General features: G+C 42.1%; 2 protein-coding genes across 3 annotated transcripts in view; one reads left to right on the forward strand and one right to left on the reverse strand.

Moving 5' to 3' along the window:
- Nucleotides 1-15: 15 nt before the first annotated feature.
- LOC117428926 (nuclear receptor 2C2-associated protein) lies at nucleotides 16-2,384 on the reverse strand. Its single transcript, XM_034047959.3, has 5 exons — nucleotides 2,295-2,384; nucleotides 1,910-2,000; nucleotides 1,552-1,657; nucleotides 1,111-1,178; nucleotides 16-482 (listed from the first exon to the last, which is right to left on the reverse strand). Exons 1-5 carry the CDS (start codon nucleotides 2,330-2,332, stop codon nucleotides 363-365), a joined length of 423 nt encoding a protein of 140 aa, XP_033903850.2. The 5' UTR covers nucleotides 2,333-2,384; the 3' UTR covers nucleotides 16-362.
- Nucleotides 2,385-14,336: 11,952 nt separating this feature from the next.
- LOC117966242 (neurocan core protein-like) overlaps nucleotides 14,337-19,224 on the forward strand; it is a 64,346-nt gene continuing 59,458 nt past the window's right edge. For both annotated transcript variants that reach the window (XM_059014077.1, XM_059014078.1), the window contains exon 1: nucleotides 14,337-14,713. The gene's annotated coding sequence lies outside the window, so the exon portion shown is untranslated. The remainder of the gene's footprint in view (nucleotides 14,714-19,224) is intronic.

Below are 19,224 nucleotides of genomic sequence, written 5' to 3' on the forward strand. Positions count from 1 at the left end.
AATAAATAAATAAAATATATTTCAAAATGAATTTTTATTTCAATGTTTGGTCATCAGGCACCTAGGTAATATATTGAAAGCAACTCCCCAAGTGCTGTTTCTCCTTTCAAATAAAAAAGAAGTGTTAACGTTACAAATCACTGGGGTTAATGTTTGTGAATGTGGCCCAATTCATTCTCTTAAGAGTTCTGTGCTCCAGTCTTCCTGACAGACAGCCGCTCCCAGTTCATCCGCTTGCATTTCTGCTGGCCTGGCTGAACGTCACCCTCCTGCTCTGGAAGGCGCAGTGGGCACAGCCCGCTCCTCACAGCCCGTCACTTCCAACGGGCATTCCGGTTTGTGATCCAGAAACAAAAACGACATCAGACCTTGTCTCCCAGGACGTCCAGTGTGTAAACAATAACCCTGCCAAAGAAATCCGTGCTGTTCTCAAACACTATTTTTACCCTGCGAACCAGCGCGCCTCCGTGGATGGGAAAGCTGTGGGTGTGAGTCAAGGAAAGGACACTGGAGGAAACTGCTTGGTACTAAACACACAGTTTATGCAGGGACATGGAACAGGCTGTCCCCCAGGGCTGCACTCTTGCACGACAAATAACTTGTGGCTGGTTTCACAGCCCCCTGATTAGCACTAAATCTCAGATTGCCTTAGCTAAAGTAACAATAGGGTAGCCCGAGTTTAGTGCTAATCAGGGTCTACGAAACCATATCAGGTATCCCAAAAAATGTGTTCAAATGATGGAGATGAAGTAGAAGTCAATGCCTACATATACCACTAGAGGGGTATTCTAAATAGCAGAAGATCTGGCAAGGCAGGGATGGAAATAAGACTCCTATTGCATAGCAGTTTCAACCATTCCAGGTTTTACTATGAGCTTGATTAGCCACGGTGTACAGGTAACAAGCTCAGGTGTGTCTTACTAAACTCTGGCATGCATTAAAATGATACGCAATGGGAGTCTTATTTCCATCCCTGCAATGATTTACACAATCCTTGGTTGCATCTGGCTTGGTCCAGTTTTTCATTTTTTTAGGGTAGTAACAGTGGTCATGAACATTTAGAATCTCCTACGTCCTTCTGTTCCGAACCAGGCCTATCTCAAAGGATATCTGCAGCGAGTTCTTGTCCTCTGGGTAGAAATCTGCTAGCTTTGTAAATGCTTCGTCTTTTTGGCAACCTGCACCAGAAGGGAGAAGGTAGTTACAGCACATTGGTAATGGCTATAGCATTTGAATACCATTGCCAATGGAATACAATATAGTCATCTACCTAAAATGACCATTAGGTACGGGGATGGAAATAAGGCTTCTATTGCATAGCAGTTTCATCCCTTCCAGGTTTTAATACGAGTTTGATTAGCCCCAGTGTACAGGTAACAAGCTCAGGTGTGTCTTATTAAACTCAGCACAACCTGCTATGCAATGGGAGCCTTATTTCTATCCCTGAAATGAACGCTTAGCAGTACAAAACTTTGAAGGAGTGCAGTGGTGTCCCTGAACCCTAAAAAAAATAATAGTATTCTTACTAAAACCATAACCCTGTTCTGGTACCTTCAATTCGGCAGGTGTTGCCAGTGAATCCTCCTTGAAACTGCACCCTGACCTCAGAGACTCTCACCTCCTGTGGGAATTCCAGAAGCACCCACTGGGTAGCACCCTGCACACACAAAAAACAAGATACTGTATTACAGCAAAATACATTGCACATGTCAGGGATGGACAAAAACGACTCCCATTGCATAGCAGTTTGATCCATTCCTGGTTTTGCTATGATTATCAACATCGTGTGAAACATGCCCACTATATCAAGATCATGTGCTCAAGCCTTTTTTTTATTGCCATCACTAACAGTGCACACACACACACAGTACACTTATTAAACTAGCTGAGGTAGCAGTTTCACGCTTGCCTGGTCCGAGTTCCAGCACGTTTCCTCGTTGGAATCGAACATGTGCTTCTTCCCAAACTGCTTGACGTCTCTGTTTAGAACGGAACTCACCCTAATTCCAAAACAAAGACATTGCATTAATACATAATGATACGGTATGGGAAAATCCTGTACAAAAAAAATAAATAAAATAAAATGGTGCATAATATTAACGTATTTTTAAATATTTTACTCATTTTATTAGGTGAATTACCCATACGCTACTTGAGTGTTTAGCTTGACTCTCTGATGCTTAAATCCACGTTAACCGGCGCTGGCAATTATCCGAAGCAATACTACGTTTTATTCCCGTTTAACGTCATTACACAACAAACAAAACAATTCATATTCCAGACACTCCACTGACCTGCTCACAGTCTCACTGCAAACCAACGAAACTGCCATTTTCTTCTTTCCGACAGTTTGGGTAATTTACCGTAAAGGCATTCCGCCGGATGCTTTCTCTTTACGACACTAATGGCACAGTAACAGAAACAGTTGATTATACTGTTTCGGAGTGTGCACCAGAACGAAAGAGCATGTGAAAAAAAAAATTCCTTCACAAACGCCACATAAGAGGATTAACGTTTCTTTAAAGTTTTCATTATTTTGCTGATCAAAAAAAACGTCATGTTTTTAAGTGAGTGAGACTACTCATTAGAAGCTATTCCACGTGTGACCTATAGGTGTCAGGCTTGCACTGAATAAATAACGTTCAAAGGATTTTTGCACAAGGGGTTTCAGAGTATGAAGAATAATGGTTTGATCTGGGATTTACAAACAACAAGGACGCGAGTAGGTTTCAGGAGGGAACAGGGTTTGCTGCAGATTCCCCACAGCTTCCCTCTGAAGGTGATAAAGCAGGTATTGGAAGGGTCATGAACTACGATCTTTGGAACAATTTAAACACCTTGAAGCCTGACCAGGTCGAATCAGTGCTCTCTGGCTGCCCACGATGACCCTGAATCCTATTGGCAGATGCTTTTTTCTTTTTTCTTTTAGAAAGTGTGTGTGAGAGTGTAGCTGTGAGAACCTTTTTTTTGTAAATATACCAGGACAAAAATTAAGGTGCTTTGAGTGAGTTTTTGCACGTGCTTGTGCTTTTCTCTGTGTTTGTGTTTTAATGCTTGTGTGTGCGTGAGTTTGTCTGTGTTTGTGTGAATTTGTGTGTGTGCATTTTTCTATGTTTCGGGGTGTGTGGTTGTGCTTGTGTTTGTTTCTCTGTGTGTGTATGGGAGTGTGTTTCTTTGTGTGTGCTTGGGCTTGCTTGTGTGTGTGTGTGTGTGTGTTTGTGCTTGTCTGTCAGCCACACCATTACCTTCCCTGATTGCACTCAGGCCCCCTCCAGCGAAAGCCCAGACACTCTATATGAAAATCTAACAGCTGATGATAATCAATAAGTCTGAATTACTAGCCCTGTCGGAGCAACGCTGGTGTGAGAATTGCCTGTGGGTGAAGGCAGCGGGTGGGTGGATTAGATGTATTGGATTGTATGTAGAGTACATCCCCTTCCTTGTACCATACCAGCTGCCAGCTACAACACATTCACAATCACCCCGATCCCAATCAGCAAGACCACACAGGAATAAATACACTTTAAACCCTACTACCAATTCAACACACACATTAAAACAATGCAGAATCTATCCCTGGACTGTATAACACACTGTATAGTTTGGATACTGTAGTCTAGGGATTGCTAGAATCAGATTTATGCATTTTTGTGCTGCAGCTGTATTTTTGACAGGGAAGCTTGCTCCCAGAGAGTGTTTTTGCTAATTGATCCACTTCACACCTGCTGAATGATTATCTGCATGCTGTTACAGTCAATTAAACAGGCAGTTAATTCACAAGTTTTTTTCCCCCATTATGTTAATTAGACCTGAAAACAGCTAAAGCTAATTCTTCTGGGAAATGGATTATATTGTTTCCTACATCTGCAGTGTGAATGCATTGATTCCCAATAGCTTTTTATTTACCAGTTTAGCTGCCTCTCCCCACAAGATGCATCTCCGTACTGTCCTCTGTAGAAATCTATTTTGCCAGCTTGATATTAACCTTACTGAGTGGGCCAGTAACCCATGCTGGGTGCCTAATTAATTAAAATGACAGTCCTGGCTAAATTTAGCATTTTCAACTGTATATTTAGAATGTGTTAAATGGCTGGACTGGAATTCACTTTAATATCCACACAGAAGAGAAGCACTCTGGCTCCAAATTTCAGTGGCATTCATTTAAGCTCTGGTCCATAGAGAAGAGTGCCCTCTACTGGTATGGCTGTTCTCCTAGCTTTCCACCACAGGCTCTACTGAACTACAAACCTAATTAAATAGGATCATTTGCAGATTATCCATTCCCATCCTTCTTTAGTATTAATATAGGCTGCCTAAGCAAAGCAATATCCCATTCTGACAGTAATAGGAAAATGCAATACACAGACTGGCCTGCAGGGTAAAAAGTGGCACTGGTGCCTCTGCAGGGGCCATTCTTCCCTCTGGGGCTCCAGTGCCCCAGAATGGAGACAGGGGGCGCTGTGCTTCAGAAGATGCTCTTGTACAGATTATACCAAGATCCTCAGCTGCCTGTCTCAATACCAATTCTGGTCGATTTGCCAAGATCAATTACACCGATGGAATTTGATCTCTTTCTGTTGTGACAAGCTCTCTCAATTACTATGTTCACATGCAGCAGGGCATCTGTCCTCATGGAATTGATTCTTTTCAATCTGAAAGCCAATGCGCAGAGTTTAGATGAGAAACTCAATGGGGTTCGGAGTAATCAAGGCTCTTGAACCCCTGAATCCCATTGAAAACTCCCAACCCGATTCCAGGACTGGTTTGCATTGCAGTAAATATATAGAAAGAGGATTTGGGAATGGATTCCTCTTCAATGCTTGACTAGCCCTGTGGTGGCTGCAGTGGACGGATCCCTTCTGAATGGATTCTGATGCAGCTCAGCCACACTGCAGGGGCTGGAACAGTTAACCTGACCTCTGACAAAACCCCATCTGATCCGGCTGGATACGTTTCCCTGAGCTCTCCTAAATAATTCAGCCTCATCAGCCTGCCTATCATCAGCCTGCTATTTACTGCTGACCTCGCGGGTCAATATCAGCAGCAGCTCGAAACGACAAGGATACCAGAAGACTCCTGCCCCTCGCTGCTAATGAAGGTAAGGACTGGGAGATCAGCAACTCTGCACAGCTGGGAGCCTCCCCTGACTGCAGGACTCGCCCTGCACACCACGCGGACGTGCCTTTACCAGGTCACTCTCTTGACACTTCGACACACCCTCATGCAGCCCCATTATGTTGGAAGGTAGTTTCATATGCAGTATTGCATCAGTCGCTACAGAACAACCTTTCTGAGCACCGGCGTTTACTTCAATTGTGACAAAATGGCTCCGCTAATTAGCAGAATTAATTCTCATTAACTGTGGTTTATACAGGCTCTCAAATACTGAACACCTGTTCAGCATCAGACGTTTTACTCTATGGGACACAGCATCCACCCTCGCGGGGCGACAGTGTCAGAGGTATTTGCAATGATACTGTACGCTAGTGTAGCAATCTCCATGGGAACAGTAAACCAGAGCGACTAGGAGGCGAGCACAGCCCGTGAATTATTTGTATCTGCTCAGACAGGAGCATGATAGACTCCCAAATAGAAAGAGACAGAAGCCAGACACAGATCTGAAAGTGGGGGAAGCTCTCATTCGGTTTACATAGGCAGCCTGTTCTTTTTGGATCTTGACAAGGCGTTTCCAGGCCAGTGAGGAAATGTGGATTTCGCGAAACGGAAAAATGACAAATACTGAAATGGAGAGGCTTGAATGCACGTCAGCCTTCAGACAGCCATATGCGCGGAGCAGTGGGTGTGAGCAGACAGACAGCCTTTGCCTGGCGTGGGTCTACAGTATGGTGTTAATGTGTGCTCGGTCTGTGCGGCCAAACACGGTGATGATCAGTGGGAAAGGGCAGGTGTGTGTTGGTGGGGGGTGGGGGGGGGGATATGAAATTTGGAAAGCTTTAATAATTCACAGCACATAATATCTGATTCAGTTGTTCCAAAAAGGAATATGGCATATCTTTAAAGGGCCCTTGTGTGCCAGTGTTATACAACCCAACAGTCTCTAATAGTGAACAGCGTATCTTCATCTCAAAGGCCACAGAATTTCAGCAGCATTTAGAGTGGGTGTCCTTTAGACCTCTATATACTGCAGAAAAAAATACTTCATTGTTAAAATGAACGTAATATGAATTAGAATTAGAAATGCAAACTGTGTTTTAATGATCTAAACAGAGGCAGACCAATTTGATTAGCTTGGCTGTTTGATCGACCAAAATGAGATAGTTTAGGAAACATCAGGAATACTAAATAAATAAATAAATAAATAAATAAATACATAAATAAATAAAAACCCTGAGCACAGCTACTGTAGTGTCTGTTCAAAAAAAAACTTCTTGAAAGCTTGTCAATAATTCCTATAGCAACCAATGGTATGTTGGTTCTCGCCAGCAGCTGCATCACCGCGGCTCTCTCGCCTCAACAGCTATTTCATGCTGTTCACTAGGCTTTATTGAAAGAGACACCGGCCTGCTTTAATGGGCCTGAAAGATGCTCTGCTCAAAAGACTATTTTCCCCCCGAAGCTCCTAGTCTCTGTATTCAGTCTAATGCCTCAGGAGGGAATGAAATTCCAATCACAAATTGAACAAGTCAGACGGGGAGGTAGGGGAGGCGAGGGGAGGGGATGAAAAGGGAGTACAAATTTCCTTTTTTAAAAAATGTAATGAGAGTTCTAAGCATTGGGGATTGAAGGAGGGGAGGGCATAAATAGAAAGCTAATGGTTTTAAACACGGTTTCAAACAAGGTGTATTAACCCTTTTTATTCCATTTTTCCTCTGCAACTCTCTATGTTGAAAGGGTACGGTTATAACTATGAAAATAAAGACCCAGATTTCTTCTCTTAACATAGCAGGTGCAGGACTAAAATGATTAAGGGGTTCAGAGAAAACAGGAGAAGTTAGGTTTCGGTATCCCACTGCTACCACCATATGCAAGTGATCAGCCACTGTAACTGTGAATAGGGGAGTGTTTGAACTCACATCCTTCTACCCAAAGGAGCGGTGCCCACAGGCAAGCGGGTATGAGTTCCATACTGTCTACCAGCCAGAGCGTTCCAGGTTTTCTAGCCTCTTATTCCATCATGATTGTATAACAGCAAGGACCTATTGTGCTGAAATATTCACCGTTGTTTAAGGTATCAGAAGAAGCTGCTGAGGCCAAAAAAACAGGGAAAAAGGTCACCCAACAGACCAGAGAAGAAGTGCTTGACAGAAACAATGATTCTGCGTGGATTGTGCTGTTCACCAAGGCAACAAGCTGAAGCCATGGACAGCAGGAGCAAGGGCTTTGCACAAAGCTCGAGCTGCACTTTAAGATCTGGTGTCTGGGGAGGTGTGGGTGGTGTGGGGGTCTATATACAGCTTCAAAGTCATGTTCTTTTTTTACGTTTCTAATATATATGCAATCATTCGGAGCTCGCTCTTGCTGCTTGGAGCAGGCTTGGAGAACTTGTGTTAACACCAGACAAGGCCTATAGTGTACAGTTTGGCGCTAGAAAATGTGATTGAATGACGCCGTAATGCAGGGGAATAACTCAAGTAAAAGGCTGTGCCATAAGTCAGGCACCATAAGGATCATTTTTAATACCTGCTCTCTCTTTCTCTCTCTCTCTCTCTCTCTCTCTCTCTCTCTCTCTCTCTCTCTCTCTCTCTCTCTCTCTCTCTCTCTCTCTCTCAGATTTTAATATGTGTGACACTGGTACAAAAGCATAAATAATAATAATAATAATAATAATAATAATAATAATAATAATAATAATAATAATAATAATAATAATAATAATTCTTCCCTAGGATAAGGTGCAGGTGCAGACCTCAGTTTAGCATCTTATCCTAAGCATGGCATTCTTCAAAGCAGCATCAGGTACTCTTAAGAGATCTCTCGTTCAAGTGCTGTCCAAGCTTCACTGACAGCTGACCAGATCACAACCTAGACTAGTATGGCTACAGGCATAATCACAACGTGACACGCCTCAGCTGCAGCTCTGCAGAGTTCATTATCAAGTGAATTTGAGGATGAGTGTTGCATTTCCACAGAAACAGGGTTCGTTAGCAACTCTGCACATGAGCTGAATATTAAACACCCACGCGCCACTATGGGGAAAAATATCCGCTTTTTTCTCCTATTAATGTTTTTTGGGGTATTTATTAAAGGATATGTAAAAGGGAGCCTATCCACCCACAACGCAGTGAAAAAACACCAAAAGCTATTAAACATTTATGCCCTTCGGACTGAGATTGTTGTATGTGTGTTTTATTTATTTTTTCCTCGAACTTCAAACAGACCCTTTTCAGTGGGAGGCTCAGAGGATGTTGATTTCTTTAATTTTTTTTTATATCGTTTGTAGTCATTTTTTGAGTGCTACAGGAAACCAGTATTGGCTGCTGTTCAGTTCTGTGTGAAGGGGCTGGCGATTCAAATAAAGAGATGAGACAAAAGGCTTGGGCGTCTGTTCAGGGTCAAACCTCACTTTGAAACAGAGGAGACAAATAGACCAACCTCTTTGATAGTAAATGGAGGGTAAACCCAGGATCATTGTGGATAAATCCACAATGCAGCAGTGTGGAGTAGTGGTTAGGGCTCTGGACCCTTGACCGGAGGGTCGTGGGTTCAATCCCAGGTGGGGAACACTGCTGCTGTACCCTTGAACAAGGTACTTTACCTAGATTGCTCCAGTAAAAACCCAACTGTATAAATGGGTAATTGTATGTAAAAATAATACGATATCTTGTAACAATTGTAAGTCGCCCTGGATAAGGGCGTCAGCTAAGAAATAAATAATAATAATAATAATAATAATAATAAACCATTCCTGAATGACAGTGGAACCAGGCAAACCAAACAAGCCACTTTGCATAGGGGGGCTGCTTTGCAAAGCATGACAGCTCTGGCCAAAAGTTTTGCATCAGCCTATAGAATGAACTCATTTTGTTTCATAAAGTCGAATGAAACCTGCCGCCTAATGTTACATGAACATATTGAATTACACACCGCTTTGTAGTTTTCCATATACTTAACGAAAATGGCAAAAATGGAAATATGTGACATTTCGAAATCTAACATGAAATACTAACATACTGCTTTTATGTCTTCCAGTAGACTTTTGCGATATCATTTTGTAGTTTCTTAAATTGCATGATGTTAAATAAAAGATGTTCTGTTTCTGCAGCTGAGAGACCATGCATGGATAAAATATACAAACTTCAATGCCCAACTGCAAGAGCAACATCTATTCTCTGTCCTTCAATGACAGTAGCAACCCTAACTTGAATGTGCAAACCCTTAATCCTACCTCTAACTCCAATATGCAAAACGTATCCCCAAACCGAAGTTGTGGTCATCTTCAATGGAAGTGGTTGCATCTCAAGATCATCCCATACATGTTCTATGACATATCTTGGCTCAGTGTTTTTCCTTCTAGAATATAATAACATACTCTGCAATACACCACAGTAGATGAGTATATTATTTTAATGATCTCGTGACACGATTGCAAATGAAGGTAATGACATTTTCGTTTCGGTTTGGGTTTTTTGTTCAGAGGTCAATGGCAATGCATTTAAAGGTGATCTTATGACGCCAGGCTGTTTATCCCCCTAGATGACAGGCATCATTCTTCTGCATGTAGATCAAGGGAGACTGACATTTATAAAAGTCACTGCCACCGCCTTTAATCTCTCTGACAGCGGCTGGCAATATAACACGTGAAATGTGCATTGCATGACTTTACAGAGTCAACAGTGGCAAATCCAATGTAACCTTTACTTTGCCCTTTTCATGTTAGCTATCATTCCAGAAGCTTGGTTGCTGCAGTACTGAGCTGCAAGCAGCAGCTTTCTCTAACTAGCTTTCTGCCTTCTTTAAGGCTGCTGTGGAGTGCTGCTGTAGATGCCCCGCTTGCTTTGGTTTGATCATTTCACAAACTGTCATGCGTCTGTGTTCTTCCAATACAGTTAGAAAGCCATACTGTATTATGCATCAAACTTTTGCAAAGGAAGAACTGCAATCTGGTTTTGCAAGTTTGAAACCCGATATCATTTCAATTATCTTTAATTCCTTTTTTTTGCTTTACAGCCTGCCACGGGAGATTTGAAAAATGCAAATGATATTTTTTTTGCACATCTCCTTCCTTATTTTGCTTTTAGCTTACTGATGCTGTTATATATTTGTTTTTAATCCTTTTTTCAGGCATCTTATTAAAGTTTAATTTAACAAACAACTCAAGTTTTCATTATTTTTGCTAATTAAAAAAAAAAAATTTGCATAGTCACAGCAGTAATTTGAGTTATTATATTATATTATTATATTTCAGGGGGAGGTTTTGATGCGCGTCTCCTAGAGCTACTGAAATCGTGGTTGCTCTACATCAGGGGTATCCAATCCTGATCCTGGAGGGCTGTTCCACTCCAGGTTTACCAGGTAAAATAAGATAATCCACTATTTCAGGGCCTGGAAGCAGGCTTAATTGGTTCAATTAAACCATTTAGAACAGGGTTGGAACAAAGACCAGGATTGGAGTCAAGTCTCTAAACTGTTTAAGTCAACCCAGATCCTTGTAGGACCGTAATCACCCTGTCCCTATGACATCTTGCTTTCTTTGCATATCATTCCTGGCTTTCCAAGTAATGGCAAGCGACCAGCGGCGTTCGTCTGCTGATTGGTTTTAAGTGCATGTATCAGCCCCTCTGTGTCCAATAAACACTGGATCTGGCTAGGATCCATCCTGCCTGCCTGCCAGACTTCTTCTGGGATAAACAGAGGAGTGTAAGGCAGATGCAGCGAGGCTCCGGTGTCTCTCTGTACTGTAGCTTCTTTGGTGCAGTGTGTGTCTGTATACTGCCTGGCACGCTGGATTTGTAGACAAAAAATTGATTTACAGAAAGCATCCATTATGTTGAAATCAAACTAAAATGAATTTTGTCAAAACCATAAAAATCATTGAAGGAACCACACGATTCTAGCCCGACAACCGTCTTTCAGAAGACTGCGGAAATGAATCACTTAATCAATGAATATTGATTCTGTGTGTGTGCGTGCGTGCGTGCGTGCGTGCGTGCGTGCGTGCGTGCCTGCGTGCGTGCGTCTGTGTGTTTAGGTTTGTGTGTCATTTAGGGACCACTTGTTTCCTTTACTGGTATTCCCATTATAAAACAATAAATGAAATGCATTTGCTAAACTGCAGGGATATCTGCTACAACTGGTGTAGGTAGATTGCAGTTTAATGTGAGGAAGCTTTCACAAGAAAGTTTACAAATGAGAGGAGGCCATTCGGCCCATCTTGCTCGTTTGGTTGTTAGTAGCTTATTGATCCCAGAATCTCATCAAGCAGCTTCCTGAAGGATCCCAGGGTGTCAGCTTCAACAACATTACTGGGGAGTTGGTTCCAGAACCTCACAATTCTCTGTGTAAAAAAGTGTCTCCTATTTTCTGTTCTGAATGCCTCTTTATCTATTCTCCATTTGTGACCCCTGGTCCTTGTTTCTTTTTTCAGGCCGAAAAAGTCCCCTGGGTCGACATTGTCAATACCTTTTAGAATTTTGAAAGCTTGAATCAGATCACTGCGTAGTTTTCTTTGTTCAAGACTGAACAGATTCCATTCTTTTAGCCTGTCTGCATATGACATACCTTTTAAACCCGGGATAATTCTGGTCGCTCTTCTTTGCACTCTTTCTAGAGCAGCAATATCCTTTTTGTAACGAGGTGACCAGAACCGAACACAATATTCTAGATGAGGTCTAACTAATGCATTGTAAAATTTTAACATTACTTCCCTTGATTTAAATTCAACACTTTTCACAATATATCCGAGCATCTTGTTGGCCTTTAAACAGCTTAATAAAAACTAATCTCAATTATCTTGACAGGAATATGAGGTGTCGATACAGATCACATCGAAGTTTAAAACACAAGAAGCCTCCGCTTTGATCTGGTTCTTTGAGACGTGGGATCGGAGAAAAAGGAAAATCTCATTACCAGGTAAAAGCATTAGCTCAGGGGCGGCGAACTGTGCGGTGCAGTGATGTTGCATTAGAGAATAACAGCAACGCATTTGGTGATATGCGGTCTTGCTTTGAACTAAACAGCGAGTTAGAGTTACACTGGCGCAGATGATGCACTTTTCCATTTAGTTTGTTTGTTGTTGCTTTGTTTGATGTTTTTTTTGTACTTATTTCTTGCTCAAGGTAACTCTTTGAACTTGTGTGGGCGCGGTGAAAGGGAGGTGCGCAACGTAAAAAACGCAGATCACTCTAATCTGCAGTCCTTAATTGGGTATTAGTGCGAGGGACTGTCGGGTATTTAATTTTTAATATGCCTTTCTGTAGACCAGGATAACTAGACGTGTATGAAATTGAACAGGACTCTAAAAACACTATGTAGTGTTTTAATTGTACAGTTATTACCACAGTCAAACACCACAGCACTGTTCAGCAAGAACGCTTAAAGACACTACGGGCACTGTGGTTGTGGGCAAAGGTCCACGATATGCATTTCAATAGGTCTGTTATTAGCTATAGAAATGAAAGGGGGATACAGGAAAGCGGACACACACTGAATCTGTTTATTTAATTCGGTGACCGCGCATGTATAATTTGGACGCATTCAATGTGGCTCTGTTTTTCAGGACCTGGGACAGTTCCCTGCTTCAGGCTACTATTCTGTATGGTTTTTGAAATGCAAAATGGTGCCTTATATATAACTCACCAGAAGGATGATAAATGCCCAAACCACAGGGGCTGCACTACACCTCGGGACAGTAGTTCTAATGAGTATTTGTTCATGTGAACATGAGGCTGTAGATATCAGCGGGACCTGGGAATTAATGTGTGTACACAAGGAGGGATGAAATGCGTTTTATTTTGCGGCAAAGTAACGTGTAAATGGGTCTAAATAAATAATGATTAGTATGATTTTAATCGAGGCCCGTGCCTCGGGTTCCTCACAGCTGGCTGCCTTGATCATAGCGATTGTGGTCTGATTAATCTTAGAAAACACTGTGGATTTTTTTTTTTTTTTTTAAACCCAGTGATTAACATTAAAGACCCATGATTCGAGAATTCTTATAAAACGATGGTTAAATTGCTTATGTAGATAAAGCGCATGCAAAGAGCCGAATGAAAAACGATAAAGCATAAATCTACGCCCGGCGCTGAAAAGAGAGATGTCTTGTAGGAACAATTCGATCACAGCGGGTGATAGAACAGGCAGCGGCGAGGACTTGGCTTTGAAAAGGAAACACGATACTAGCGCCGTTCAGTCCCGGGCTTCAAGTGTGGATATATGCTCATGTCTCCCATAGCTAAAGCAGAGCGTATGGAGCATGGTAAAGCATTGGCACTGTAAAACACAGAGAGACATAAAAAAAAACATGATCAACTAACCCTTATACAAGTTTCCCATAGTAAATACATAGCAAAGTGTAATAAAGCACAGTGAAAGCACGGGTAAAGCATTGAAAAGCATTATGATAGAGCATGTTAACAAAACAAAGGCAAACTATGATAGGCTGTGGTAAATACATGGAGAAAACCTGCAAAGTGACCCTACAGAAATACCATGGTGGAACTTTCCAAACCAGTGTGGCATCTGTGATTGCACTGTCTGTCCTGGACCTTCAGTAGCGAGAGATTCTAATGTCCGCATGGCATGGCACTGTAATACTGAGGAAACCTGGCAGTGAAGGCTCCTATACTCCCGCATCCATCCTACAGAACTAGCTAAGCCATTTGATATGACTTATTGATTGAAAATCAACATTATAAACCAATCTACTGGTTCGTTACCTTAGTAATTACCCAATACAACACATGTTAATGTTGCTATTATGGGTTATTACACATTAATAAGTCGTTTTAGACAATATGTAATTGCGCGTTTGCACAAATTAATAGGATAACAATAGACATGTAGCCTACTGAGTACAATACACATTATTTATTGTATATAGACAGAATAATACGAATTATTATTATTATTATTATTATTATTATTATTATTATTATTATTATTATTATCCATGTTGTTCATCGTCAGTTATTCAGAATTAGCGTAACATGACATTGCATGCAAAAAACACTATTTACATAGAAATATTTAGTTTCGCAAATATCGATCAATTGAGTCGATTCTCGTTTTCTCCGGGGAGACAGAGTTAGAGTGTCTCACCATAAGCAAACAGCCTGTTTAATGCGAGGCGCAATCTATTAGCTATAAATTGTTTAAGTCAGACAGCCGCCTCCTCCGTCCCTCCCTCCCCCCTTCCATCCCTCCCTCATTGCTTGCCCGTCTCCGTTGATTTGAATAGGGTCTTCTGCAGAGAGTACCGTTGTCTGTAGATGCTCTTTTGTTCATCAATGCTGCTGTAAGACCGGCTTCTCCCGGCGCCGCTGCTACATGTCAGTGCACGTTTGACTCGAATCTGTCTTTGCGGGCTGAAATGTGCTCTCTTGTTTCGTCTCCCTCTAGCATTTTTTTTTAAAAACCGTTGACTTTTCGAATTACAATTTCCCGTATCCGTTTCTGTTTTCAATGGTTGTCAGCACCTCGCGGCACACCGGGACACCTGCGCGACACTCCGGTGTCTCCGAGTCAACAGAACAGACCTGCGATATATTCCACATTCCTTTAGAGTCGAGGAAGAAGACTCCTTTGCATCAATCAGGTATGGATGCGTTTTTATAGAGAGAGTTACCTCTATCTCGACTTTCTTTATCTGTGTCATTTTATTATTTCATGTGACGACACCGCTAATAAACAAAGCGAAAGGTATCGGAACATAAGGTTACTAATTCCAATGCTGTCTGTTTGGGGGGGTTTATAACACTGTTTTACAAATAATGCCAAGAAATTTAAAAGTGCTTATTGTTGCTGGATTAATGTTGTGTTCTGTCCGTCTGCACAACCCTCCCATTTAAATTTGTAGAATTTGTAACACAGAATATATAGATGCGTGCTGGCACCGTGTTGTTTTGTGTAGTTCTCCTTTGTATACAATTGAAGGGGACTTTTTGTTCGTTTGAAAAGTTTATATTTAATAAGTGTCGGTAAGCTGGTTAAATACTATACGCGCTGTACCTGTATTGTACTTCGTTGAAGCCAAAGGAGCTAGTGGCTATGTGATGACGGTATGCGAGGTATTATAATACTGTGTTTGTGCTTATTACAAATAAGGGAGGCAAACAACGGAAAAAGCGAGGGACGTGGAAGAAGCAATAAATAGAAAAGGGGATATAATAGGTATGAATTCTATAGAGCCTATGATGAATGAACAACATCGGCAGATGCCTGGAAGAAAAAGCTACATACAATGAACGTGGGAAAAAAAGAAAACTCATTACAAAAAGAAATGGAAAAATCTTTCGAATAGCAAAATTCAAATTCACTCAACTGCTTGTAAACTGAATTGAAGACATTGTGGAACGGGGAGAAAAACTAATGGGAAATGCAATTGAAACTTGAGAATAGGTCATTAGGACCAACTCCATAGCATTTTATTAAAACCCAAGCAGGGGGAAGCGATTACAATTGACTTGGTGTTTGCATTCCAGTTCAAATGAATCAACAGGACGGAGGAGGACGCAGGACAGTGCAGTGATCACTGCAGGACAATTCGATTAGTATAGGAGAAGCCACTGTGTTACTCATAAATAACAATCCCAGCATAAGCACCACTGCTGCCCAGCATGTGAAGGATGGTTATGGGGAAAATGTCAGGGAGACAAACAGGTCCATCAGTTTAGACTTGGCTGGAGGACAGCAAACAACTTTACAGCAGATCTATCTATCTATCTATCTATCTATCTATCTATCTATCTATCTATCTATCTATCTATCTACCTGCATGTCTGTCTGTCTGTCTATCTGTCAGTCTGTGTCGGTCTGTCTGTCTGTCTAGCTGATTGTGTGTCTGTCTGTCTGTCTGTCTGTCTGTCTGTCTGTCTGTCTGTCTGTCTGTCTGTCCCTGAAGATGCATATGATACAATTAATGGTATACTAAATACTGTATAGTGGAAACTATTATTTGACCTTGTTCTTGTGTTTTGCAAAGCGGGTGTCTGTATTCCAGTTGAACAGAACAGTGTATTCTTTTTGCTTGAAGGCATAAGCATGGTATGGATTTGCTGTAGTTTTTGGTACTGCAGAGAAAGCCAAGCTCTGCTCACTCCAGCGGATCAATGGAAGAAAGGTCTGCTCCCGGCACACATGCATCTTTATTACTGCATTTTTTTCAGTCTCAGGTCTCCTTGGATTACTGCCAGCCTCATAACAGCCTCCAATCAGCGAGATCAGAGAGATGCTTTATAGCTGTAATGAATTTAAAGCTGGTGAAAGGTGCTGGATTGACTGCACATAGACTTGAGGGACATTGTTAATCCACTCAGCAGATATGACACAGGCAGCTGCAGGTGCAGAGCAGACACTCACAGCTGAGCCTGAAGTTCCCTTTGTTTGGGTTAAGAGATTACTTGACTGACTGACCTGAGTTAGTGGATCTGTTGTTCTTCTCAGTCTTAGGGCAGAAGAGACGATTGGGATGTGGCCCACTGACAGGTTTGAGGAAGCACCACTATGGCCACTTGGCTTTCAGTAGAGGAGCAAGGGGTCAGGTGAAAGGGAGTGTAGGGGTGAGCGGGCATGTTGGGCCGTCGGGGTCTCAGATTTCTTTAGGGAAGGTGTGGAAGGAGGTCATGGATATAGTTGGAAGGTCCATTTTGGGGAGTCAGGTAGACTGGAGCACCTCTACTAGATATTGTCAGAAGGTGATTCTTTATTCTAATCTGGCATTTCAAGAAAATTGAAGTAAATGGCTAATTGGCCAATTTTGAATGGAAAATATAAAGAAAGAAATCAAGTTGGCAAACATTTTGGCTAATGCGTTCATCAGTGCTCCTGGGTCAAATCGGTCAGGTGATAGGCAAAATATTCCTTCTGTGGTTTACTATTGCTCGATTTCTATTTTAACTCCCCGGTATTGAAAATGTGACACCAGGCATCATCCAGCCACGCTGCTGGGAGACTAACAGGATCCAGACTGACCCGGGTCAGCAGAGAGCTCAGGGGCACCAGTTCAATCTCTGCACGCCCCCCCCCCCCCCCCCCCCCAACTGGATCAATGGCTTATTCAAAGAAGTGTCCGTCAGAGCTCTGGAGGTCACTTTCTTGCACCTGATCTGCTAACAGCTCTTTCCATTTGCTACTCAAATGGGCTACAAGATCTGCCTGACCATCCACTTAAGACTTCACTTATTCTGTACATAGCTTTGAATACATACCATACCATACCATACCATACCATACCATGCCAATATCATTTATATAGTGTCCTTCATATGCAAGCATCCCTGGGCGCTTTACAAAAACCAACAGCAAGCGAAACTACTCGCTAGTGAAAGGCCAAATCAAAGAGATACATTTTGAGTTCAGACTTAAAAACACGGACAGAATCAGTATAATGAACACTACCCTGCCACTATTATAATAGTCTTACAGGGACACACCACTGATTAGGCAATGCTTTAATCCTAATGAACTAAAATTAGATTTATTTCAAAATGATGATATGGGGTCCTCGGCTGAATCAGAAATGTAATTAGTTCCATCCTAATCCGAGACGATCACGCTGCTGTTTTTTTTTCTTCTTCAAGCATATCAGTTTTCTTTGTGTTTAGTGCGTGTCTGTCTTCACGTAACAGATATTAATTCCAATTTGTATTAAGAATGTTGTACTAAGCAGCTCATCTGCTTCCCAGCCCATAGACCATGTCATAGATTATACTAGTTAATTAATTAACACTAAAGACATGAAAAGCTGTTCTTGCCCTTTAAAAAAAAAGTATTCTGTAAAGGGGCTGGACAAAAAAAGAAAACCCTTGCCCAATAGCTTCCAGTTCTCCTCTTTGGTTCTGTAAAATCTTTGATAACAAATAGATGCATGTCTTATTTATTCTGTGTAAATCTGCTGTCTTGCCTATCTTGACTGGAACTGACTTGCAGCCGCGATATCTGATATAGCACGGAGCATATCTCAGGGATTTTAATTTGCCTGTCAAACAGATATGTAATACACTGCTTATATACACCAAAGTGTGTGCTGCATATATATTTTTTTGTCCCGCGCCAGCATTTGCAGCAACACCTACAGTAGCAGTTTTACAATTCCCTCTCTTAGCTGAATGGAAGCACTGTCTTTATTTGAAAAAATGAAAAGCTATTAGATTGTGCTTTCTTCTGTAGCTCAGTTATTCTGAAATAAACTAAAGTGCTGTCTACCTTAACTCAATTTATTTTAATATTACTGAAAAGGCTCTGATTACATTTGATTTGTGACACCACTACCCTTGTACTGTCTATAAAGGAATGCCAAAAATGACAAAAAATCTTACATAACTGAGTGCAATTATCCTTTCAGCTTGCTGCATTCAATAAAATATACATCCACAAAACAGTGCATGGCTAACTGAACCATTGCCAGCACTGAGGACAGCAGCTCATCTCCATTTATCCACAGAGCTTGGTTAGAAAAAGCATTGGCAATGTGAGTGTCCCCATATTGGCTTGCTTTCTCTTTGGGGGAGAGGGAGGGAGAGTTCAGTCTCCATGCCTCAAGCCTGCCCTGGACTGGAGGGAGCACCCTTTCTCTTAGGGGACGAGGGAGGGAGCAGTTCAGTCTCCATGCCTCAAGCCTGCCCTGGACTGGAGGGAGCACCCTTTCTCTTAGGTGACGAGGGAGGGAGCAGTTCAGTCTCCATGCCTCAAGCCTGCCCTGGGCTGGAGGGAGCACTCTTTCTCTTAGGGGATGAGGGAGGGAGCAGTTCAGTCTCCATGCCTCAAGCCTGCCCTGGGCTGGAGGGAGCACCCTTTCTCTTAGGTGACGAGGGAGGGAGCAGTTCAGTCTCCATGCCTCAAGCCTGCCCTGGGCTGGAGGGAGCACTCTTTCTCTTAGGGAGGGAGGGAGGGAGCAGTTCAGTCTCCATGCCTCAAGCCTGCCCTGGGCTGGAGGGAACACTCTTTCTCTTAGGGAGGGAGGGAGGGAGCAGTTCAGTCTCCATGCCTCAACTGAAAGCAGTGAGTTTATAACAAAAACTCAGAAAGAGACTCAGTTAATGCATTGTTATATTTACAGTGTCTAAGATCTCTAAGGCCTGGATGATTTTTTCCCCCAAAAAGAACCGA

Source organism: Acipenser ruthenus, chromosome 47, assembly GCF_902713425.1.
Source record: "Acipenser ruthenus chromosome 47, fAciRut3.2 maternal haplotype, whole genome shotgun sequence".
NCBI lineage: Eukaryota > Metazoa > Chordata > Actinopteri > Acipenseriformes > Acipenseridae > Acipenser > Acipenser ruthenus.